The following is a 27,596-nucleotide window of genomic DNA, read 5'->3' as shown; positions in this document are numbered from 1 at the left end:
AGTACGGCTTCACGCAGTATTCTGACCGAAAATCAATTATTACCATAACATCAAATACGTAATGCCAATTTTCCCTTGTAGGCTGGGTAAACTCTTCAGCGGTTAGTGCTACGGTAATAAAATACGGATATAATTATTATAAAAACATACATACATATAATTATACATGGCAGCTATATACATATGTACAAATTTCTTTTTACAATAACATATTGACTATTTTCACACCAATAATACCAGTGTATTACAAAGAATAACGTGATAATAGCTTGTAACAAGTTTATAATTACAATAAGATTCACAAGTAGGGTCATTTAAAAGAACTGGCAGCATTATATATTTACAATTAATAAATCTCTGTGCAGTAGGTTGTGCTATTTAGTCTGATGTAGCCTGCCACTTGTTCTTAGTGGACCACTGGATGAACCAAGGCCGCCAAAATGTCTGCTGATCGGACGATGCAAAGGAGTTTCGCCTTTTATAAATGTCCTGTTTAAAAGTAGCAATGTACGGCGTACGTTTAGTAATACAAATCCCTCCATATCTAAGATCTGAAAGATGAAATGATAAATTTAAAGCAACAAACTTTATAGAACTATCTTACTGGGTCTCGGAGATGCTGCAATTCAAGCAAGTCCTCTAGATGAATGTTCTTCTGATAAATAGCCTTAGGATGACCTGTGTGAGAACACATGTGATAAAGATGTGATGCATGACAATAATCAGAGAATCTATCAAACTCAATTAACCAGTTAACAAGTGGAAGACATAGAAATAATCCAGATAAGGTGTTCCTTACATAACCACATCAAAGAATTGAAGATCTAGTAGCGGGACATGTCTAGGTCCTCTGTTATCATTACAAGTAAGGGTTACAGAACCAGCTTAGCTAGTGGGGGTATTACACAAACATCACTAACCCTACCATCAAATAAGTTAGAGTTTACAAACATTTTAAGCCTTCACTCTTGACTCAATTACAGCACAAACCAAGTGGAAAGGAAGGTGAAGCAACAACAGTTCCTAAGCGGGCAGCATATCCAAGTGTAGGATACTTCCTATCTTACCTAATTACTTTGAAAGTAAGTGAATTAACACCACAAGTTTGGGGACAAATCCTAACCAAGCTGTTGAACACTATAGTGCAATAATACTACATAATGCTGTTGTCACGAACACTTCAGAATGACCACACGTTCATGGTATGAATCTAAACCACACAAGAATTCCGTAAAGAAAAAAAAAAAGTTGTAGTGTTTTTAATCATAAATGATGTGGCAGTCTGATAGAATATAATGTCAGGGTGTCAAGAAGCCTTGAGTCAGTGAGAACAGGAGTTGGGGTGTACACAACTACCTCATTATTATCTTTAACGGTTGTTTTGTGGCAATGAGGTTGGAAACAGTCTGGCCTGAAATTAAGCATAAAAAAATTTAAACAAGATGGTATAACTTTGGTTTTTTCTTCATAACCACAACTTCAAAGGCCACTTTAAACGTGCTTCCTTTGTGCCAATAATAGAAATTCTAAAGCTCTTGACGTCCACGCATTATAAACACTATAAGGTCTCGGTAAAGCAGTACAATTTTGACAATGTAGAAACTATCACTTGAAGATAGCAGCTTGCATGCTTTAAATAGTAAACTCTAGGTCGCTTGACAATCTGAAGCACTGGTTTATGATTTAAAGCTATCATGGTTTAATAATAACTTTGATGTACAAGGCTTCAGTGATGATTACAACACAGCTAGGAATGAGCACACACTATCACTGATCAACACTTGGACTTCTTATCTCCTTTTTTGATATAGCCGGGAGGCATTAAAAGAGCATTAAAGTTTTAATAACATTGGTGTTTGAAGTATTAAAAAATACAATCACAACTTCTATCAATGCTGTCTATGAAGTGTTGTACAATTACACTGTAGTTATATTGAGGAATGAAGGTGTATTCAGTCTATGGATGGCGTGTAGTAGTATCGCGGGCATACAGGCACATATTGAACAGTTTGCTGTTAATATAAACTATGAAATGCAAAAAGTTGGGTGCTTTCAAGTAAATAGAATTAGTGAATGGCCAGTGATGGCTCCCAATAGGCTAACCAAGTGTTGATAGCCAGCCAGCTGTTAATAAGCTTAGGGTGATGTAGATTATTAATACAATAAAGTGCTAACAGGTATTAACATACTCTAGGTGGAAATTTTACTGATATGGTTGTGAGATAAAAACCCACTAAGCCAATACAGAAACCATTTAGATGAGAGCTGACCAATGTTTGAAGAATATTGTCACTACACATACAAAGTAGGTGTGTTACAAAAATGCTAACATAGAAGACAGAGAAAATAAGGCATACTCTGTGACACTGCCTACCTTATCTGGATAGCCATGGCCTACTCATGTTTCAGAGAATCAGAATTAGTTTGGGCTCTGTTTGCTAAAGTCCCTACAAGTGACATGGGAAGATCAGAAATTAGCATCCACCAGAGGGAGGTGTAACATTGACAATCAAGTGGGTTGGAGCATGCATGGCAAGCAACAAGTTTGCAAACAAATGGGAAAGATGGTTATCTTATTAAAACAGTAAAGAAGAGTGTATTGTGGATGATTCTGCACGTGAAATGTGGTCGGTGGCAAATTGTGCCCGTTTCAAACAATCATCAGTTAGCATTCACTTCTAACATTCACTAGACCACTGGCTAATACGAACCAGCAAATCGGTTGGTTGTTCTATCAATCGTGCTATTGAATCATTGAAGTGGAAAGAAAATATCAAAAAGACAACACCAGGCTATAAACAATGCTGACAGCTATTAGACATAAGGAGACAAAAAGAAGTTAAATGACCAATTAAACAAAAGGAGTTTGTTATTTGAAATACTATTAACGTCTTAAAGCAACAGCTTTAGAGCACCAACAACGCAGGACATATTGTCTATCACACAATGTGCTCTATAAGACCGAAAGGTGTACACTTTAGTACATGTAATTTCATTTAACACTCTAGAATAACAAGTATGTCTGAACTGAAATTTAGTTGTCATGCCCTGCAACAAACAAGATTTATTAAAACAAAAACTCAATCATCACGAGCGGAGAGATGGTTTCTCAGAAGCCCCCATACATGCAGGCTATACTGGATGACCACAAAGTATGTGCCAGGCAGACTGGTAGTAGTGTTGCAGCCATTAACATGAAGAAGATCTCGAGGTGTCGACCTGACTTGCTTCTTCACACATATCTTTACCTTTATAATGCATGGTGATCTTGTATATGCCTGGCTCAGTACTGGAGAACATATAGTAGATATTGTTTCTCCTGTGTGGAAATAAAACAAGATACGTATTGTCAACTAAAGAAGACAAAAATTGTACATTAAAAATACATGCAAAGAATTATGGGAATGCATGAACATACATGTAAACAGTTTAATGGCTGAAACAAAGCTGACAAAGTTTCTACATAAACATTGCATTGTTAGTGAAGCACCAACAAAGCCCCCACACTATTTGTAGCTGCATGAGATAGTGAGATTCAGAAGTCTGTCAGTTGCTGCACATTAGGGGCTTGTAGGGTAATTGTAGTATCATCATCTTACGAACATGTTACAAAAATGTGGCTACACCTTATGGTCAATTTTATGGTCTATTGCAAATTCCATCTTAACTACCTATTAATGATTTGTAATGTGTAGACCACAGTTAGTTATTAAATGAAGCACATTCTAAATAGATCAGAATAACAAGCTTGGTTACTTTGTAGGTGCTAAAAGCATGCACGTTATGTGTGAAGTGGTATGTATGTGTTATGCGTGTGTGCATGCGTGCGCACATGTGTGTACGTGTGTTTGTGTGTAAAGTGTATTATGTGTGTGCAAAATTGTGAAGGTTAGCACCTTTCCTGTGGTATCCCGTGTGTCTCAATAATAATTCCTTCCTTCTCCAACTGTGTATGGGTAAACTTGTGAGTACCATTGTTCTTTGCTCGTCTGAACAAATTTGATCCACTTGTGCTAGCATGCAACTGTTGCTACACAGAGAAAAAAAGCAAAACACACAATAGTCGATTGATGACACCAAAACAGATACTATACTAATTCAAGAGAAGTGGATTAGCTGGTCCACTCCATAATATCCAATGTTCAGATCAAGCTGTATGGCCTACTGTGTGTTGGGTCTGGCCATAATTACACAACACAAAGTGGCAAGCCATACACTCTCTCAACTTCCTAAGCATACAGCACTTCAGAGGATTCTCTTGTTTCACAGCAATTGAATTGAGGCACAAAGTGATTCACTTTACAGAACAATTATAACTTGAATTCCTTATAAACTATATGCCATTGAGCTGCTTTCTAAACATTACTGAGTGCAAATCTATTAATTACCATTAGAACACACCTAATATGAATCGAATACAAGTGTTTAGTGCAATGACCTAATAAGGTGTGTTGCACGCCTACAGCAATTTTGGGTGTAGTATCATCTGCATGTGAATCCACTTAGAGTATATGTGTGTGTGCATGTGATGTGTGTGTGTGTGGGTGTAATGTATCTTACCATTTCTCCAACTTTGGCTCTCACTGCAACAAGGTATTCTAAGAAAAAATAATCGATAAAAATTATGTGCTTTTAGGGCTGAGAATGATACATCTATGCACTCTGTACACACAGACAGATGGACACAATAATACAAAATTGTAAAACTAAAAGTCAAAAAATCTTTACAATGGAATAGTGACTGGTTAGGATACAAAGTACAACTAGCCATCAAAGGGAGCAAATATTAATCCAATAACTTTATTTGAAGAACTCCTCATAATGTGTCCAGCAAAGACAATGATAATTCTATAAAGAGCTAAGGCTTCTAGCTGGGAACAAAGCCCTTCAGGGCAAAGTTCTGCACAGTCTGTTAAGTGCAGGGCCTCAATACCTTTGTATGCATCAAGCTGTTCCACCAGGAAATCTGTGTGCTGTAGGATGGTCTAAGCAAAGGAAAAAACACACAATATTATGACAAACATTGTAGCATTATGCAATAAACATACGGTTAATTTCATGTAACATGTAACTTGCACGTCAACATGTTAAATATTGAAAATACTACGACCTTAACTACAACATGTCGACGTCAATGTGATGAATACAACACATTCAGTTTCTCTATCCCTTATTACCAACCAAAGTGCTAAACAAACAAGTCTATGTCCCAAAAGAGGTCACAGGAAAGTTAAAACTACGGTGGGAGGGAGTTCAAAGGACAGAAACAGCCAATATAAACACACAGGAAAACTTACTGCCACAACTTCCTAAATTTATCATATTATACAAAGTTTGCCAAGAATTGATACATGCATACACGCAAGTAGTCGTAATTAAAACATAACTTGTCGTAAACAAAACCACACAACTCGAACCATCCCATAATATTAGAAGCTTGATCATCTACCTAACAAATATACCAGCTAAAGGCAAGGGCTTCATTAAACCATATCCAACTACATTAAAAAGATGTTGTTTACAGCTAAGGAAGGGTACTGTGGGGAATTTAATCATTACCACATTTTAATGATGGAGATCCAACAAGATGTTTGTGCTAACACCAGTTAATAAAGAAGTCTACTAACTACAACTCCAGTCTTACAGACTGACTAATGCTAACCCAACACCATAACAAGTTAAGTTATCTCTACATGTATGTTACATGGCTACCATTAGACATGTAAAATATGCCAGTCATTTGTAGCAAATGATATTCATGGCTATGTTAAAACAACACAGCACTTAAGAAGAAATATAAACTAGTAGTATTAGCAATTAGTGTGTAGTCTACATTTAAGGCAATTAGTTATACCTCATATACTCTCTTCAAATTCTTCAGCTCATTTCGATAACGTAGTAAGAGATCTTTAACATTTGGTAGAGCCTGTAAGCAAAAACAACAGATGAAAAGAGAGACATTGGTTTTTTAGTAGCGTCTTCCTTCTTACCAGCTTGGCTTTATCAAACAGTAATGTTCCACCATCAGTTAACTGACCCAGCTGTTCCAACTGGGCTAGCTGGCTCTGTATTAGCTGTATATGAGTACTTGCTTCTTCAAATACTGATGTTTGTGCTATTCTTAAGGCATCCTTTAGGGTTGCTTCTTGCATACATTTTGGGATCTAATTATGCAACAGAACAATTTATAAACTATGTTATTCCTCGAATTGCTAAATGACAAACACACTAATAGAATATTAACAATAAACAAACAATTATACATGTCACGTACACAAATATGCATTAAAAATTAGTTAAATAACGTACTCTTTTAAAAATGACTGTATGTGTACTGTGGCACTTATAGTAGTTACTGTACACTTAGTTACTCTACAAAACATTTTGTAGTTGTCTATTACAATGGCTGGACACATTTTGTAACAAAGTGGATTATGCTACACGAAACACTTTGCAGGTCTGCATAATAATCAGACTGGTGGTCACACACACATACACACACTAGGTGGTGCAAGTCTCCAGTGTGAAAACTTGGAGTTGACTTGTTAGAAATCCAACACTAATTGACAGACGGAAGGCCACTAACTACATGTGAATACAGAAACCTTCAAGTCATGCTCATGTTGTAGCACTAGGGCATCCTCAGAGCAAGACAATATAGTTCTCACGCAGTGACCGAGCTTATGCTAGGGGTATCCTATTCGGTACAAGAATCACACTACCGTCAGTACTGACAGATGCCAGGAAAAATCTGTTTAAAATTTGTGCACAGAAAAATGTATAATTGTTTTTACGAATATAGAGTAGATAAAGGTGCCATTCCGATGTGATTTCATACAAATGACAAATTGAAACATTAATTGTGTTTAGGAAGATATACAACAGTGAATTTGCTGGATAACATGGCACAACCCACTAGCAACTTCATGCTAATCCAATATGTCAGCAATACTACTGGCTACTTGAGAATTCCTACAGTACACATGTACCTACCCACATCAAGTTATCTAGCTAGTATAAGATATCCACATCTACAAAGTGTCAACATTGTATAATATGTTTTCTCTATATACTATAGTTGAGCTGTAGTCAAGCCCACTAGACTTAACTCTCTTCCTGTCAGAAAAGTTTCAAAATGGAAGCAAAGGAAGTAAATACACCTCTTTTTCTCAGCAATTAAACGCTTGTGCAACTTTGTTTCTGCTTAAGGTAGCATAGCTTGGGTGTTGTTTCCAGTGTGCGATATCACGGGAAGCAATTTTAATCTGTTCTTGTCTCTACAAGTAATCAAATGCCATTAAATTTTGTTGTACATAATCCCAAGCTATCTTAACTTATATGTGCTGGACCAATTACCCTTCCTAGATGTTAGGCTGGCTTCAATCGTGACAATAGAATTCTTAAATTGTCCTCTTCAGAGTTATAGCTGACAAATTGTTACAGTTGAACTCATTCAGACTCTTAATTAGAGAAAAGGAAGCACCACTAGTGCTGTAAAGTGCAGGAGTATATATGATTGTATTAAATAACTTATGCTGATCTAAGTTTAAACCTGGTTGACATATATAATCTTACTCAATAACTTTAAGCTATAACCATTGATTCATTTTAAGGAATAATTTATACCGTGGAATCAGTCTCTTCAAAATTAAGACAAACTAGAAATGGCCTCCATTAAATGAACTGGTCCTGAAGAGTTCGTTGTATCTCTGAAAGAAAACCACTTCCCTGTGAATGTCCACCAAAGATGCATAATAATTAGTTCCAAAAATGTTCTTTAAAAGAAAACCGCTTCCCTCTGTGAAACGTCACACTAAATGAACAGCTGGTTCCAAAAGTGTTGTTCACAATCCCTAACTTGGGTGCTTATCATGTACGATGTAAGATACAGGTTTTAATACAATTACACATTCAAGTCTAAGGGAGTTACACCCAATTACATCACACTGTTTGTCTGTCAGTGTGTATGTCCCACATACACTTAGTTGGATTACACATTAGCAGTAGATTAAAGGTTTTACTCTATATGTAGTTTGTGTGCAAACATATAGAATTAACTTGCCATTTTAAATAATCTGATTAAAAGCAGTTTAATCTGTTTCTCAGTGGCGGTAACCTCGTCCACAGTTTTAAGTTCAATCGCTTTGACAATTGGTGATAAACATTCTATAATGACAGAAAGGGTTAGTTACATAAAACGTTAATGATTGGTATAAAAATATTGCTATTATTTCAGACCATTGTATAAACAACAATCTGCTATACGGGTGAATTACCATGGCAACATGTTGTTTACATTGTCACTGAAGCAGTGAAACAGTTTATATTGAAACATCGACTGGACATTTTGCAAACAAAAGACTTTTAATGTGACACAAGATTAAGATATGGCCACGTTGAAATTGTACACAAAAACGAGAATGGTTTCAATTATATACATCTTAGCTTGGGCTGCACCCCTTTCAGTATGAGATTCTTGAAAACAAAAAGATACCAATTTAATATGAGGAAAAATTTTTTGAAAATAAAAACTGTCAAGGTTTCGGAGCAAAAAGGACGTACCAACATGCATACAGCTGTGATCTAGCATGATCTTCACAGTCGCATTGTCTTTTCTCTGCCGCTCGCCAATTGGAGCTGGAAGACTTTTCAAGACGTCGAGCAAGGAATCCGTCTGTTGCTGAACCTGAAAGCATACTTAGTAATGAATGGGGTATAACATTCTCACAAGATATCTTACAATATGATCCTGATACTTGATAAGGAGACAATGAATGGTGGTTATCTCATTAAGACTGAGTTCTATATGAATGTCTCTTCTGCTGAGAGCTATGTACTCCTCTATCTGCAGCAGACAAAGAAAAACAATAATGTTAATTGTTTGTGGTTTCTGTAGTTTGTATGTGTTCTGTAATATGATTAGTGTGTAGTGTGTGTGTGTGTGTGTGTGTGTGTGTGTGTGTGTGTGTGTGTGTGTGTGTGTGTGTGTGTGTGTGTGTGTGTGTGTAGTGTGTGTGTGTGTGTGTGTGTGTATAGTGTGTGTGTGTGTGTGTGTGTGTGTGTGTGTGTGTGTGTGTGTGTGTGTGTGTGTGTGTGTGTGTGTGTGTGTGTGTGTGTGTGTATAGTGTGTGTACAATTCTTTAGCAAGCATAGAAGCTAACAATTGCCTGACACATTTAGCAACTACTTTTTAATAACAACTTTCCATCAATTGTCATATCAAATCTTTAAACCTATTGTGAAATATAGTCAAACCATTCCTACCATAAATGTCCTCTCCTTAATCACATACGCTGCACATACACACTCACACATAATCAGTTACCTGTAATCCTTCATGAAAATCAGGGACATCACACAGATCCCCTAAGAACACCTAAACACAAACACAATTACAAGCTTATACAATAGACTATCACTTAGCTGCTTACTTTCAATTCTTCATTGTGTGCCTTCACAAATGGCTCCAACGGTTTCATCGACGCTTCTCTGACACTGGCAGTGTTTGCTAGTTTCTGTATCACCTTAGTAACCTATTGGGCCACCATAAAATATTACTCACCGGAAAACAATAAAAATAGTTCGAATACTTACCACAGTACAATTTCTTCTTGACACAGAACCAGGTGGATTGGGAATGATTCTATATGCTATATAGTAATTCACAGAAAAAGATTCACAACATGAGAAATTTTTATGCTATTTATTACCGTGGGGTGTAGCTATTGTTGGATTGATGTAACGTAAGAAGAAGAATCCACCAATCATCGAGTTGATATGTTCATCACTTGCATCGGGAAATTTCTCCTAGAATTCACAAATTCCAATTTAAAAATATTTGACCTGTAATTATAAATCTGTACCTTTATTAGTTTTCTAATGGCTTTGCACAGCCAGCGAATGCCATAGGGGACTTCGTCAATTGTGTTCCTTAACTGGCGAAGGATCGACAACACGATATCTTGAACCATTGGAACTCGTAATCCTCAGTCAAGGAAGCTGACAGGAACCCATACAACACCACAACATACCATTTAACAAGCAGACAACAGACTTGGCAAACAACTTAGCTAGAGACGACATGGGAGCCAGCTATACATTTAGTGTAATAATAAAACTACCAATGTGTCAAATAACTACACCCTTTTCACATGGCAAACTGCATACGCCACATCGGGCTTCAGAAGCCACCATTGGCATGACAACAACAACATACAATACATAATTCTGACTGGCACTTGGCCCTTGTTTACAATTAGTGCTAATTATTAACAATAAAATATAATGGAATTTTTGTAAGTAGGATTAAAGGCTGCGGTAGATCCATATATGGTAGTTACTATACTACATGTACATGAGTACAATACTAGTAGATTTTGTGTATAAATATTTAACAGATGATCAATGGTGCAACTGTGAGGTGACTATGGCTGTGGTAAGGACTATTTACTAACACAAATATTGTCGTGTGTGTTTGTTGTCAAGGATATTTTCTTTGATTCTTTGCTGTACCATTGGATTAGCTTCAGCCTGTAAAATGAAGTTTTCAATAATACATACAAATACACAAATACACATACACAAAATAAGGGCTGATAGCTATGCCATACATAGCAATTGCCATCCAGTCAACCAGCAATAAGGTACCTTTGTACCACTGAACTTGGTGCAAGCAAATCCTGACACCATGCCCACAATAGAACACACACACACACACGCACGCATGCACACATACACACGTTACCTCATCCAATAAGATATTCTGCTCGTTGTTAACACGTTTCACTTCCTCATTATCCAACAAGTCTTGATATATCTGTAGATATTACCATGGATACAGTTACTACATATACTAGTATTTTTCACATGGCTTCACAGCACAATATTCACAGAGCAATAAACACATCATGTGTGTTGGTGTGTGTGCTGCATGCCAGCGTGTGACAACATGGCTGTCTCCATGACGATGTACTTACAACCTAGTAGTGACTTATTTTTAACTGATGCCTATATTTGGTAGTTTGTGTACTGTTGTGTAGCAATGCATCATTAATATACAGTCTACATCACTAACAGCACTCTATACCATGTAGACTGTAAGCTGTTGTACCATTAAACTTCCTTTACTTGTAGAACTTCATAACAGTGAATAATATAATGGTTTGTGTGCATGGTGCATGTGTGTGGTGCGTGCGTGTGTGTGTGTGTTGGGCAAATGCCCAACTGTCCTTGTCTCACATTATGGTGTTGAGGTCATTGCAGAACTTTGGGTCCCGCAACCTCTCTCTGTGAGACCTGGACAGTTCTCCTATGGGTTACTAACCCTGCCCCAGGAGGATTATCTGAGTGGTAGACAGGCATCCCAGTGCTGGCAGCAATAGCTGTGATTTGTACAGCTGCCATAGGTTTTGCTTGCTTTGCTTGTGTGTGTGTGTGTGTGTGTGTGTGTGTTGTGTGTGTGTGTGCGTGTGTGCGTGTGTATATGTGTGTATGTGCGCGTGCGTATGTGCATGTGTGTGTGTGCACATACAGTAGTATATAAAAAGTGCACACTCAAATCTTACATTGTCAACTATGCACATACTGACTCAAACAAGGAAGCATCATAACTTAAATCAACAAAAGGGACCAACTACAATTACCCATCTCCCTGTTTTCCTCCTTCTCAAGAAGATAAAATTATATTACAAAGCCGGTAGAGGCTCCATTTATGCCGTTACTAAACACATTAACATCCCTTACTGTATGACCAGGACATCCAAACTTGGATAAACCTCTACCAACAGACATATTGACATATCTAAACTTGGAGGAAAAGGATGAATTAAAAAATCAATTACATTTTGAAACAGAATCCTTACAAAAACACACAGTGACCCCAGATTCCAGAATAACTACTGTATGACATTATAGAGCTTTATCAAAACAGAGGGACATTCTTTCAATTGAACTGTCAGACGGTTTATTGCATAAAATATCCTATAGGAACCTAGCTGTTGTAATGTGGAATGTGGTGATTTTAAATGTAACAGTTTAAGATAAAATAAGGATGTGAATAATTTTGCATCAAACAAAAACAGAATCATAAGAAATGAATGTTAACGCATATTTTATACCAACTGGTTAATGAATTACATTTAGAATTACAAATACACTGGTGTATTTACAAGTACAGAGATGGTAACTAGTCCTATAAAAGTATACCTTATTTGCTGACTACAATATTTTCAAGGACACACATAAGAGTCAATTTTGTGGAGCACATGTGACTGGGCCAGCAAAAACAGGACATGAACAATAACTTTTCACATCACGATATGGCTATGTAATTTTTAGCCCTTATTAAATATTTCTTTGGCTTTATTATAAGTTACAGAATGCAAATATTCTATTCCAGTATTGAGATATGACTTGTTGTGTGATGGGGGGTATAGTCTGTGCTCACAAGACCTATTTTCACAGGTCCAGTCACGTAATACAGAACATTATCAAATACTCTAATAGAGCAGTTGTCACCTTAATTGGATGCAACTCCAGAGGATTATTCATGCCAACTAGCTTCTCTATGACACTTCCGAGTGATGACTTGACATACTCCTGACCTGGGCCACGTCTAATAAAGACAAATAAAATATGAAATAACATCAACAGCAAAATACTAACAAAATTGGTATTGTGTACACAAACAATACATGTAACTACTAGGAAATGTAAACAACATGACACACTTAGGACATACAATACCTAAAAACAAAAACTATCATTACTGAAACACTAAGTTCTACATATAAATAATGGAGACACAGTGGAACCTCTCTTATCAAATTCCCTGAATTGTAAGGACAAAATAGAAAAAACTTCAATAAAAAGGACAAAAATCTTAATGAGTCTGACCCCATAGATTTTTATTATATTTCTAAAAGAGTATGCATGGTAACAAAAAATGGGTTGAAGCTTCTCTGTCCCAAAGTGTCTGTTATAGAAAACTCCCCATTCTAGAAGTTACAGAAAAGTGCCAACTGTATATATATCTACAGGTGAATGAAAATAATTTGAAAACAACTTGTTTCAAAGTGTTGGGTATAGTAAACGTTCCCTTATAGTAAAAGTGCCCTTATAGTAAAAGTGCTTGTTATAGAGTAGTGCCAACTGTGTAAACACCCGAGTGACTCCTGAAGTTAAAATTAACAAAATTAATTTGTAAACAACCTGTTTACTCTCTGCTATCACTAATATTATTATAATATGATATCATTGAAACATAACAAACATTGATAAATCCCTCCAATTATAACAAGCACAGTAGCAGGCAGGTCATGCTGGTCATGTGCGTATCACATGGAGGCACACGCATGACAGTACTATACTTTCCAGATTTTTTTAAGGCTATACTTGCTCACAAATGTTGATATTATCTACAAATTTACACCAACAGGGTAGACATGCTTCCTGGGGAGAAAGATTGGTCACTTGACAAAACAGGAACTCCATATTGATCAACAGGAAGTGGCTCAGCATTACACAGGACACAACTGGTTTACCACAAATCTCAAGAACCATCCTTTATGCTTATCGAGTTAGCAAAGCAAGAAGTGCTACTAACTTCTAACAGAACTTTCCTTTAAAGGCAAACTTGAGATAGGTCTGGGAAAGCACATGTCAGACCAAAACTATGGACACTATTTACAGTGACTTGTCACACAAGAGGAGATATCTTTGATGATTGTACAACAACAGATGTCATGCATCAATTAACCAGTGGTTCTTATTAGGGACCAAGAGAATATACCATTTAAACATTTTGCAGAAGAGAGTTTCTGACTATTTCAACGATCAGACTTGACGCAAAAAAAAAAATGCAGATAGTAAAACAGGGACAGGCACATGAGTAGGAAGACAGGTAGACAGACAGACAGACTAACTGACAGGTACAATAAGCTGAGACACCCTGGTGCAAAGTATAGCCACACAGACACATGGGTATATACCCACAACATATACATAACACATTAATGCTATACACTGCACTTCATGCTAACCAGTAGTCTGTAAATTTTAGAATACAATGTATAAGTCAGTAAACACATGCTCACCACACCACATACATCATTAATGGCTGGGGATGGTTTGCTGCTCATAATAGTAGCTACAAAGTGGTCTTTACACAAACTATAAAGTGGCCTCTACACAAGTACAAGTTGGACACTTGTTGCATATTATCTGAGTGGGCCTTTAAAAATTCCCAGTTACATGTTAATTCCCTTTTAGGAAGAGAGTTTACAAGATTTTGAGCAACTTGACACACTCCCATGAAACCTGATACAGAAATACACTTACAAGTGTCTCATCTCTCCCTATTAATAGTAACATGAGCAGCAGGGGAGGAAAAGGCTCACTGGGTCTGCTGTAATTCAAAAAGGCAATGGTGTAGCTGTAATTATTAGGTACAGTAAGTGGTTTGTTATGTCATCAACATTTAATTTGTTGCTGTTTAATGGATGACTAGCCAAGATAGAACGGACAACTGTCTGGAATTTGATATTGGTCATGCCCTGATTGTAAACAAGATGATGATGATGTGTTCTTGACTGCTGAGAATTGAGACTTTTAAATCTTGAAATTCATGCTGAGAGATTTAAAGAATTTACACAAAAATAGACTCAGCTCCTAGACACACATTTCACGACACCATCAAGATATGTACAAAGTATTTATCACGACCTCACAGATATGAGAAGACTGGTGGTTAAAGATACCTATAAACTAAAGAATTCCACATTCTTAAAATGCTAAGCAAGTTTTACACACCATGTCAGAGAGATGTGAATGTATTAATAGCATATTTTAGTACCAGGTGTAGTTTGTTGTATAGTGAAGTAAATCAACAATTGGGCAATATAACTCTTTGCTAAGAACCAACTCTTTGCTAAGAACCAACTCTTCGCAGATCAGAACTTTTAACTAACACGAATTATCTTGCCCTGTAGAGCTAAGCTACATGCATTATAAGAGCAAATCTAACAGACAATCCATTTCATGAGTAACGCTATCGCAATCCTTATAAAAAAAAACACTGTTAGAGTATACCCACCCCTGAAAATTTCTAACACACTTTTATGAAATTCTGGTCCATGCATTCTCATACACATACCTAAAAGATGTAATGACCTTCTGATAAAACATTTCTATTGGTTAAATTAGTGGTAGTTTGTTTGTATTTAAAACTTAAAGTTTACGTTCAATTGCATGTACCATAAAAATATACAGTGTAAATGGATGATATTAACAAGTTACTATTCTGAGATACCTCACTAATATAGCTTATCTGTCACAATTTTATAGTAATTTATAATCGAGAGACATCCTGACTATGAGAGCCTCAAATTGTATCATTAAACACCTAACCATCCTTACAACCAATCATTACACCACACAATATAATATTATTGTTAATTACTGCTAGTTCAAAATTAGAGGTATCCAATAACAAGTTTAGACATATCTCGACATCTCCTTTTGAACTTATCTCATTATCTAACACATTTAGATAATTGAAACAAATACATACTTTAGTTAACTGCCGATAATGTAACCAGTAAAGTGAACAAAATACAATTTGAAGAGTATAAAGAAAAGAATAACACAATGTTAACACAATGTTAGTATTGTGCCCAAGTGGTGGGAGAGTTAGCGATGCATCAGATATTCTTAGAAGTTCAGGAGCGCATTGAATCCTACGGACAAGGGAGCATGTAACTCCGTAAACAGCAAAATTCATACATGGCTGCCTTGTACTATAATAAGTAACTTTTAAAATTTCCGAATTAGGATATTATGTGGAAGCGCATGCTTGAATACATCACATTTCACCTGCGACGAAGTGAAGCTATGGAAATGGAAGCTCAATGCCACGACGGAGGAATAGTAGCACAGGCTTAGCAGGACGGTCTTTCTATAGTCGCTAATCATGCAAAATTACTCAGCTTGACTACTATAAGATTTATCTTCGACTCGATGATCTTCCTATCGAAGCACCTTCGAGACAATGGGGTAGCAGCCCATTCAGTGTATCTCTGTTGCATGTAAGAATAATGTAACCAATTGTATGCACAGTAACACTGGATGCCATGTTTGAATTTCGCCCATAGTATTGGTAGTGTACGGAGTTACACGTTCCCTTGTCCATAGGATTCAATGAGCTCCTGATAAAATAAACCTATCATCCTGAGTCTTATGATATTTTGATAATCAGATGATGACAGCTCTATTCAAACTTTCCTCTGTTATGCTCCAAAAGATTTGCCATTATAGGGTAAGCAAAATCCAGAACAATAAGCTCAGCGGTGTATTCAGTGTTCCCATAGGCCATTACCTTACAAAACTTCTAGGAAAGAAGCACGTACACAAGTGGATCGGATGTTATTCTGCATCTGAAAGCCAGACACTCTTAGTGAATTAGAAATGGTAATTAGAATTGTTTATATATGTTGCTAAGGAGTTTTCTTAAGTGAATTACTGTTGGAAGTTTGGAACTTCTCATGCACATGAAAACAATCCTTCAGTACGAGTACACATATGTTCCACTGTTTCATACACAAACTGTTAGATACTGCACTATCTTAGCTTGAAATGCAATGTTCTTTCAAGTAGCTTATACTTACATGGATATTAATACATATTGTAAAAGAAAAGGCCTTAATTGGCATAGTTTTCATAGCTTCAGAACCCGCTTAAAATGCAGTACAAAAACTAATTCACAATAAAGCCATTGTGTTGGTAAACTTGTCTGCCTTTGTTGGCTGATGAAAATATTTCAGGGGTCACTAGAATGTTTCATCATACATCTGCCCATTTGCACAGGAACAATAACTGTTATGTTAAACACATATGTAACTACCCGGGAACATCTGATTTAAAACACTGGGATTTGTTCATGTATGTGTTATTGGCACAATACAGTGACTGTTCTATTAGAAAGTTTTTAATAAAAATTTAATGTTGAAAACCCATAAATGATTTTTTACAGCTGTATATATAGTAGTTGTACTACAAATTTGTGAAATAGCTAAATCTCTGTGCTACCTTTTAACACCTTAATTCTCACAAGCCACCACACAAGCCATCCAATGCAGCAACCAACAGTTAACCTGGCAACGTCCAATGCAGCAAATAAAATAGTGAAGCCAAAAGGGATTGATTACAACTCAACACTTCCAAATTAGCTAACGTGTACTATCGTATGTTCAGAAGCCAATCCCACACCAGAAATTGACATTGGATAGTAAATGGCTGAGTGACTTAAAGTGCTTCTCTTTGCCGCCATATTCCTTGTGGAGGATAAACCCAATAGGACAAACATGATTTTTGCATTGCAACAATGGGGAGATAACTCCATCCACAAAACCGCAAACAAGACAAAGTCAGTTTGTTAATGTCATGTTCACAACACTGAACAGTGTGTTTGTGAACAGTGTGTTTGTGAACAGTGTGTTTGTGAACAGTGTGTTTGTGAACAGTGTGTTTGTGAACAGTGTGTTTGTGAACAGTGTGTTGTATCATGTTTGATATCCAGTATGTGACCATCTCACACTAGTTTGCACTAGCACTTGTTTTGAGAAAACAAAGTATAAAATTACGTACCGTATAGCCTAATATTTGGAGGGGCAAATTTTTCAAGGTTGAGCAATGTTGCTAAAAATATATATATATTTTTTGTGGATTTGTAAACACTCCCAAAATGTATTAGACTATATGGAGGTCTAAATATTTCAAGGATAAAAGTTTTGCTGGTAACCCCCAAAACTGCGAAATCAGTGAAAATTTTCCCCTAGAAATATATAGGCTATACAGTGTGCTACAAAGAAAAAATACGCAAGTTGTAAATGAGCCATTACTCAGAGAAGGATTAAAATTACATATATACTGCTTGAAAATCTTTGGTTCGTTCTGTAGCCGCAACGGTACGGCTGTCACGTGTGTTTGTTAACGATGTGATAGACGTAAACAAGATCATCCTCATTTCTTCAATAAAACTGCCTTCATACATATAAGCGCAAGTGACTACAGGACTAAAACCATACCTTAGTTGATTTGCCAATCCATGGTGAACATTTTAAGCCAAATCCCAATGCTGTAAACTACAAGTTATGGCTGCGAATGTAAACACCTGTAGTATATTTTCAGTATAGTCACTACACAAATCGATTTCTTTGCTCTTCCTACTGACACTCCAAAACTAATCTCTGCAACAGGCTGAAACTGTGGTGATCCATTCCTAGGACACTAGAGATAATGCTAAGAAAACAAGAAAGTTAGGTGGTTTTTTGCTGAGATGGTCACATATTGCAATACTGTGAACAATAGCATTTTTTTTATGGCAAAAAATTCATAGAAGAATTGACCAGTCACAATAGGAGATTGACATACAGTTTACTTGTCACACTATCCCTTAACTTCATTGACTGTCACATGTTTGGTTAAGCACCCTTTATTAAACAGTTGATATACATAGGGCAGCTTCTCTAACACAAATCACATTATTTTTTTAAAGTGAGAGACTTGTCCAGATATCTGGAAGCTCTTTGTTTATCTGTTTCAAGAGAGAACGATCAAGAAAATTAAAGAGACAATGCAAATATTATCACCTTTAACACATGTTTATAATTTCTTGGTAGACTAATTGTAAAGCTTAACAATTCAAAGACACAGTCCTGACACAACATAACAAACTTACAATCTAATAAAATGGAGCAGAAAAAAAAGCCAACACATTTTAGCCTTGTACCAGGGGGGTAGGTCATGATGCATTGAAGCCCACACACACTATGAAGCACTAGTTAAATATTTTTATTAAATGTAGTGATACTACATGTAGATTGTACATCAATGATCCTATCTATAATCACTGTTACTGTTGGCAGGAAAACCGTGACTGCCATGTACCGTCACCACCATAAGTCCATTTTACCATAACAGCTTGTCTTTTCAACCAAGAATCAAACTGTTGCAAACAACAAAGAACTAAAATATGTATCACGCCTCGTCGCACCCCTTCCTCTACTTTTTGTATGAAGACTATTGGCTCATGTGAAATTCTTTCAGTATTTGTGCAATACTATTTTCCAATTCACGTGGGCTTGTCCATTTACCCCCTCCCTCCCCCCACCCTTGTACAGTAACAATTATGACTGAATTACGGACTTGCACAAAATAAAAATTCCGACAAAAGATTTGTCCCCAAAAAAGATCTTACACTAAATATTTAACAAAGAAAACAGCCAAAATGGTTCAACAAATCTCAATATTATAATTCCCATCACAAAAGCGTTCCACTGTATTAGTTATGTATTAGTTACAGAGCTTGAGGTGATGTTATTCCAGACTGCCCTTACACAACAAACACTTAATAGGCTGGCTTCACACCAGTCATGTGTGATGGCTATTCTTGGCTACAATTGTTGGATAAACACTTTCCTAAAGGAGGTTCCAACTAAGAGTGGGAGATGAGGACAATTTGTATCAATTAATTATCAGTTAAAAATATTGACATTCTTCAGTGAGTTTCATCACTTATGATAATTTATAAATCTATTGAACACTTTTTTGAAATACAAATAATGAAATGTCCACATTTCTTGCACTTCAATGGTGAGTCAGTTATTACTAAGTAGTTGGCTGAAGTCATGCCATTTATATTAACCTAATATTCTAGTCATTAAGAATTGAATGACTTGAAACAATTCATCTACATACGTTGCACGCAGTCTGTATGGCGAATGACACATTTCCTCCTTACATTATACAATAAAAAAGCATTCTCTCTGCACAAAGTTCTCTGGCTAGGATATTTTACTACCTACAACAAATGATGCATTAATAGAAACTATTTGACCGGCTTTGTGTTTATTTCAGCAATTTCTTCAGGTGGGATCATCATGGTACAGGAAACACACAACATGTAACGATGAAGTAATTTGCATACTCGTGAAGAAGCACTTCAATAGAATAATCGTTCAATGTCTAAGCAGATTTATCATTGGTTTGTTCCTATATGTGATCAACCATCAACTATATAGCAATACTGGCAATCAGACCCTAGAATTGGTTACACCTCACATTTTGTAGACCATACATGCAACACAAAGCTCCTTGTTGCTCCACTCATTGGTCTGCAAGACATGGCAGCTGTGTGGTTTCCTGCCCAAACACTGTACCAATCTACAACGATTGGAAAATTACATTTATTCAAATAAGTTGCCACAACGGACAATATATATATATATATATATACTTACTGTAGAAGATGAAAGTTGGCAAGGCTAAAAGGATGGTGGATCACTACGACAAGTAATTTAGTAGATAAAAAGCTTGTCGAATCGACCATTTACACAATTTTGATTTCAATAATTCTAACCACTCCATAAATAGTAAATATTGATGGAAAATTTATTTTAATTTGCCAAATTAGTCAAACTATAGTCACGCCTAAGTTTACAGTAAAGGAATTGTTTTGAGAATATTCAAATATAGTGGATGATATCTTGAACGTCCTGACATCAATGAACTCTCTAAAGCACGCCTTATTAAGACATTAAACACATTGCATTCAAACAAGCCTGCACAGCAAACCATTTCATGCATCATCATGTCAACTAACACAACAGTTACTTAACTGTAATGTGAGTCATGTTTTTGGTTGAATCACATTAAACAGTTTTTATATTATCACCAAATAAAAACCAAATTAAGTCAACAAAAAGCTTTTATAGGGAAAATCTCACAATGGCAAGTCACATAATCTCATGCACAACTATAACATCCTTAACTTTAAATTCACATGACACCATCATTACAATAAGGTCAATATATTGTCAATGTGACTAAATGGACAGCTGGACATAAGTTAGCACATACAGAAACCAGGATTGACTAAAAGACAGGCAGACTGGACTGATTTTCAATCAGTTCTAAAAGGTCAATGATAGAGATTAGCTGGCACAGTATACTGGGATAAACACAATAAACAATAGATCGTAGAATTGTTTAAGTACAAGCAAATATTTTGTGGCACGCTAGGTACGAGAGCATAAAAATGCAACCATATAAAAGACAAATGTCACTAGGTGATATTTCCTTCATAAACATTACATTACATAAACATTACTCTCCAAACTGGGTTATACCCTACTACTTAATAAATTTTAAAATGCAAACTACTAACATATTCATAGATGTGCACGTGGAGGAACCACAAAAGTTCCAATTGTGGCCTCATAAAAATATCAGTAGCTAAGAAAGTGTAATTCAGGAATTGCTTCAAACCACACAAATAGCAGAAGGTTTGCTCATGGAAATGTATCCAGATTTAAGTACACCAGAACAAACCACCAAAGAGCAAAAAAAAACACCTTACAATTAGTCAGTGTCATAACTTGTACATAGCACAAAGCAGCGCTTGGTCGTATGGTTGGCAAGTAGCTGGGTACAAATTTCATCTTATTTCATTTCTTATATTTCTTTAACCAAGACTTCAACAGTGTGTAGCTAAGGAAAGTGTTTTTCTTCAGAATTCAAGTCGGCCAATAGCCCCCCAAAGTTATGCATAGTAGTGGCTCTTACGATGAGCAAACAGACACGTCATATTACTCATAAACTACCTATATCCGCACTCCATTAATAAAACATTTACTACATGCAGTACAAGAATCCATAGCAGTTAGAGAACTGAAATTTTATATACCACACAAAGCCCTGATAAATGCAGGCTACCCCCACACTCATTTCCTGTATGCCTGCCATACAAGCTATGATTAATACATATTCATCACATACTCAGTGACATCACAGATTACATATGGATAAACTACAGGATGGAAACACTTGTGGTTTATACCAAATTGGCTCCACCATAGGTCAGTTCTTATGATCAAAGTAAATAAATACTAAAGTGGACCAAGAATATGTGCATTTATGTATGACTTCTGTGTGTGTGTGTGTTGTGTAGTGTGTGTGTGTGTTGTGAAGTGTGTGTGTTGTGTGTATGTGTGTGTTGTGTGTATGTGTGTGTTGTGTGTGTGTTGTGTAGTGTGTGTGTGTGTTGTGTGCTGTGTAGTGTGTGTGTGTGCTGTGTAGTGTGTGTGTTGTGTGCTGTGTGTGTGTACTGTTAGTATTGCTTCCTTGAACAAGACATTGTACTCCTATTGTTCCAGTCTACCCAGTATATTAATGGGGACCTAAGAAAACAAATGGCAACTGTTCATGTCTCACATAACAAGTGAGATCCAGGTGGACTTTGGGTACCCATCACCTGTAAGACATGATACAGCCTCCTACAAGGTACTAGTCCTGACCCAGGAGGATTTGTCATAACTGACTACAGACAGGCCTGTGACCAAGTATGAAGGACCTGCTTTTGTGTGTATAATATATGCGTGTGTGTATCACACCTGGTATAGTTTGTCATCATCTTTGTCACTCCAGTGTTGGCTCTCATTAAGCTGTTGATGTCAATGGCTTCTTGAAACTCGTACGTTAAACAATGCTACAGCACAAGAGAAATAAAAAGCAACACCATCACAGCAAAGTGTTACCACACAAACTACAACACAAAATGGTACCTCCCTAAAAAGGAGATTACTATACCAACTCTGTTATACTAAAATTACTATCTGTCCAGAGCCACAGTTATGCTATATTCGTTTTTCCACTTTGGCAATGACAGTGAGACACTTAGCAACCCTAGCGAGCATATGAAGCAAGAAAGCAAAAATGGTACAAAAAGCCCAACTCAAGCATGACTCAGTCAGATCTGTAGCCTCTTCAATTGAACTTAGCCACAGCATATGAAGTAGCCTTATAAGGCAAAGATGTATTGAATCAGACTATGTAACAGTTTGTTCTTAATACAGAGGTGGCTTTTTTTTGTCTTTGAAAGTTCATCAAAGACAGACTCCACTGTCCCGTAACAAGGAGTAGTAGCTATTACACAGGACTACAGTGATAATAAATTATTGGACTGACATTTACCATTTCAGTTTACAGCTTATTTTATGGTTAACGGCTTTTGGCATGGGACTTCTCTGTACTGTGTGTGGAACAAATTGACACACAGACAAAGACTATACTTTGGAGAAATAGTCTCTGGCAAAAAACACTTTGAAATTAAGCACACACAGTGTAAAAATCTACAAACTTGCATACTGGCAGGAAACAGCATGGTAAATTGTCCACCAAAATTGCACACATACACACAGCCTGTGACGACACGAATAGTTACAGAAATATACTGACAATTGGAAAGTAAGTAGTATGAACATGAGCCACTGCCACATTGTAAACAAGAAAAACGACTGATAAAAGATCAGTTTTTTACAAAACAGGTCGCAAACTTCCTGCCTTCGGCTCACTATTGTGTTCCAACAGTACAACTTCATACTGGACCCATCAATAGTATACTACTGTGGGAAGGGCATGTTTACCCCTGAGGTATTTCAGTGAAGTGTTGTTTACACAATGTATGTGTTAAATTGCTACTTAATTTACACACTGTGATTGGTAGAGTTAGAACTTAATTTATGTGTGTTCTCTAATTGGTGTAAGTTGTTAATAGGGACACACTTTTGGGAATAAAAAGTATGGTTTCAAAAAAGGTGGTGGTCTTAATAATGAGGATACAGCTTACTTGATATGGTATTAAACATAGCTAAGGAATACTCTATGACCTCACTAATAAAACCACCTCATTATAGTGACCATATTTTAAGTCCCTAGTAACAAGGTTTCACTGTACATACTAAGACATGTTGTACTGTATCCTAAGGAATATTAAAACTTCCTCTAACATGTGGGCATTAGATAAGATGAAGACCCTAGGAACTAAGTTCAAAACGAAAACAGTCACATTCACAGGTAGTAGAGGCACAGCCTGTGGTAGTAGGTAGTCTTCATTGGTATGCGGAGTTGAATATACAAGGTGAGATTACATTACAATTGTGGCTTACATCATGTTGTATAAATAGTACACTGTGATGTGGTGTATGTATGGGTGCTGGAAACCACAGTGTGCTAGCACTTGGGGAATTTCAGGGGAGCCATATAACTGTGGTAAGCCCTTTGCTGAGAAACGTTACATTCTACACACAAAAGCACACACTTCATCACTGCTTGACGAGGATTACACCATCCACCTATCTAGCCAGGCACCTAGTCTGGCGCCGCCCGCCCCTTTGCAAAAAGTAAGGGTCTGGTGAAATACAAATACCTAATCATTTCAAAAGGAATTCAATTAGACAGCGTATGTATTGCTTGTTACGTCAGATGACTACACTTCAATTCGAACAAAAGCATTGTGTTGCCAAGGCGATTTCTGTGTGAACGTCATTGGCATGCACTAATTGGCTAGCGCCGAATCTGGGCGCTAGAAATGATTTAGTATCTGTATTTCACCAGACCCTTACTTTATGCGAAGGGGCGGGCGGCGCCAGACTACCAGGCACCCTGTTTAAAAGCCAACAATGATGGATGGGCTACCAACAAGAACCTGCAGTCCAGAAGCATTACAGTGTTGCTAAAGGCAGGACCTCTGTGTAGTGGAGACCACGCAGGGTCAGGATTCCCTCAGATAACAACCAGACACATGTACACACGGAGGTTGTCAACACAAACATACACACACCAACATATGAAGTACACAACACACAAACCCATTTATACCACTGTATCCCATACCACATGAATACAGTCATGATAATTTACCTATTAACACAACAATACAACCAAGTCTGGGCTGGTTATAAATGAGGGAAGCCCTACAATAGATTCACACCTACATTGTAATATTCATAATCCGACCAATGAGAGTGAGGTGATCAGAAAGCCACAATAAGTTGAATCATATTTAAGTCTTCATATATTACCAAGAATAGCAGTCTTGTATGTGTGTGGCATGGTGTGTGCAGCAGAGCATACAAGCGTGCATGTGTATGAATGCATTAATATGTGCACCTTTGCATTTGTGTGTGTGTGCATGCATGAGCAGTAATGGTACAAAGTTGGTTCCACGTGTGTTAACATGTCTACACACATACACACAGATTATACATGTTACAAAATACACGTATAAAAATATTGACGAGCAAATCCAATACTAAGTCAGCAGAAATTAAAGTACCATTAAAAATACATAAACAAAAAATCTGGTGAATTTTTCAGACAGGCTAAACCAAAACTATGTGATTCATTTCGTGGCAAAGTACATTGACCAACTATAAGCCCACAATGACAATGGAGTAAGTGATAAAGTGGTATACTCTACCACAACAAGGAGACATACATACCTCGAACATTGACAACAAATGAAACTCTTCTCGATCCTCATAGTGGTTGCCATAGAGACCAAACATGACCAACTGCAGCAAGCCTGAGGTGAGATAAAGCATTCGAACATATAAACAAAACTTCACAACACAAACTAAACTAGCTTCTTTAATGGGTGCAACATGTTATGCCTCATCGGAGTCAATACATTAAACATAAATGGTGCATTAAATCTATTACTAAAAATGGTAAATGGAGAGCTGCCATTGTAATGCCCCACTCCTACCAAAGAAAAGGCATAGCAGTGCAATTGTCTGGTGGACTAACAGAAACCAAATGTGAACAATTTATATAAAATCCAAAGCCAGCTAAATAGCACATACCATCAATTTCCTTGAGTGACACCTCCCTGGACAACTTGGCAATGTACATGGGGTTGGTTTGCAGCAAGAAAAACAGCTGTCCGTATAACTAAAGCAAGAAATAATTATACACATGTTCTAAAACTAACCCGTTTTTCTTACCTGGTTTTGAAAGCTGTCTTGTAAATTACCTAAATAATACAAAAATGTTACCATGGAAACATCATTAAAATATATAACATGTCTTAACTATGTGGGTTGGGGGAGATGTATACAACACAAATATTAGAATTAATTTTAACTTCTTACCTGGTAGGGGTGGTGTTTCTTCTAATCTATTTTCCAGTTCCTGTGGTATTAAAATAGCATATAAAAGTGTAACAAAATATCATTGACATTTGACTCGTGGGGGAGGGGAGTCGCAGTGACACACTATGTATATCCTTACCTCGACTGTAATACGATGATTGATTAAATGAGCTATTTTAGAATCAAAGAAGCGAAGGTCATTTTCTAGCTCAAAATTTCGCTTGCTTTGCTGAGAAATATCATTCTTGATTTGACGAAGCTCCTTTTGTACTGAAGAAGAAAGTTGATATACCTCAACCAAACAAACTTATGATATATATGTGTTTGTTGTGTGTGTGTGTTGTGTGTGTGTGTGTGTGTGTGTGTATGTGTGTGTGTGTGTGTGTGTGTGTTTGTGTAGTGTGAGTGCAGTGAGCTTTGTGTACATTTTTGTGTAGATAGAGCCTATGGCCTCATTTATTACATCCAATATTGGTTGTTTCATGTCTTACCAAGCCACGACACATTAAAGGCTTTGTAATCAGATACCATTACCACGTTACACCTGACATATTCTAGATGAGTTAACTTTTCAATAGTGACATATATAGCAGGTAATACGAATGTGCAATAAGCGTGAAGTGCACTTATGTGCATGTGTGTGCATGGTGTGTGTGTCATACAAGTGGTGTGTGTACGTGCGTATAGAGTGCAATGAGCACATGCGTGTGTATGTACGTGCAAAGTGCAATGTGTATGTTTGTGTGTGCACATGCATGTGCATGTACATAAGCGTGTAGTGTGTACCAATGCTGCACACATGAAGTGTTACTATGTATACAACACAGTTAAAACAAAACATCACTTATCTGTTAATTCTCCCACACTCAACGTACACAATTAGCACCACCCTGACTCATTACACTACACCACATCCCAAAAACTCTTAATAGCAAACTATCATTGATGTAGCTGTCTCTTATTGTAAGGTACAAATGAGGTTACAAATCACTGAACAAGGAACTAGCTCAATTGCCTCAGACAATGGTAAAAAAGCCTGACAACCCCAGTACAATGGTACCAAACATTGGCCTCTCTCTATACCATTAGTATTGTGTAAAGAAATGCATCTCTTCATATGGTGAGAGTTATTGTTGTTAACAACCACACCTAAACTACTGTTGCTTCATCTCTCTGGCCTGTGGTAGCAAGGGCTTGTAGCGGCTAATAAAACAAACAACAGAGTTTATTGTGCTAAATATACTGTTATGCCACAGAAATCTTTGTTGGTGCTAAGTACATTGTACGTTTGCACTAGGACTGGTTATACGACCAGCTGACACACAGTGTAGTTTATAACGCGCGATAGTTAACAATGCACCCACCTCTACAATATTCTTCGTTTATGTCAACTTGCGAGCTGTCTTCTTCGCGCGATTCGTAATGTACCGTGGGTCGCTTTAACTTGATACGACTAAACAGGTCGGATATCATCGACGCCATTCACTCTTACTATCTCCTAATGATTAATCCAATAGCCAGTCGCTTCTACGCTATTAAAAGTCACTAGAACAATTTCACAAGATCACAATCAATTATTATAAGCGCGTATTAAAATGCTGATACCTTATG

General features: G+C 36.8%; 1 protein-coding gene across 1 annotated transcript; it reads right to left on the bottom strand.

Moving 5' to 3' along the window:
• Window positions 1–109: 109 nt before the first annotated feature.
• On the bottom strand, window positions 110–27,592 carry LOC136240965 (uncharacterized). The gene is made up of 26 exons (XM_066032058.1): window positions 27,350–27,592; window positions 26,125–26,255; window positions 25,986–26,025; window positions 25,839–25,867; window positions 25,698–25,785; window positions 25,335–25,417; window positions 22,446–22,540; window positions 12,517–12,613; window positions 10,745–10,816; window positions 10,491–10,530; window positions 9,864–9,979; window positions 9,711–9,807; window positions 9,595–9,650; window positions 9,432–9,533; window positions 9,326–9,376; window positions 8,741–8,845; window positions 8,563–8,686; window positions 8,063–8,166; window positions 5,991–6,164; window positions 5,855–5,926; window positions 4,934–4,985; window positions 4,561–4,598; window positions 3,897–4,030; window positions 3,249–3,319; window positions 605–678; window positions 110–551 (listed from the first exon to the last, which is right to left on the bottom strand). The coding sequence occupies exons 1-26, from the start codon at window positions 27,465–27,467 to the stop codon at window positions 375–377; spliced, it is 2,340 nt and encodes a 779-aa protein (XP_065888130.1). The 5' UTR covers window positions 27,468–27,592; the 3' UTR covers window positions 110–374.
• Between the last annotated feature and the right edge of the window lie 4 nt (window positions 27,593–27,596).

This window comes from Dysidea avara, chromosome 12, assembly GCF_963678975.1.
Source record: "Dysidea avara chromosome 12, odDysAvar1.4, whole genome shotgun sequence".
In the NCBI taxonomy this organism is placed as follows: domain Eukaryota; kingdom Metazoa; phylum Porifera; class Demospongiae; order Dictyoceratida; family Dysideidae; genus Dysidea; species Dysidea avara.
This window is presented reverse-complemented; position numbering and strand designations above follow the sequence as displayed.

What these genes read in the sequence shown, in the direction of transcription:
- LOC136240965 (XM_066032058.1), bottom strand. Translation starts at nt 27,467, where the DNA reads ATGGCGTCGATGATATCCGACCTGTTTAGTCGTATCAAGTTAAAGCGA. An exon ending in AGAATATCTTATTGGATGAG is followed by an intron (nt 10,531 to 10,744) that starts GTAACGTGTGTA and finishes TTCATTTTACAG; the next exon opens with GCTGAAGCTAATCCAATGGT. An exon ending in CCATTAGAAAACTAATAAAG is followed by an intron (nt 9,808 to 9,863) that starts GTACAGATTTAT and finishes TGTGAATTCTAG; the next exon opens with GAGAAATTTCCCGATGCAAG.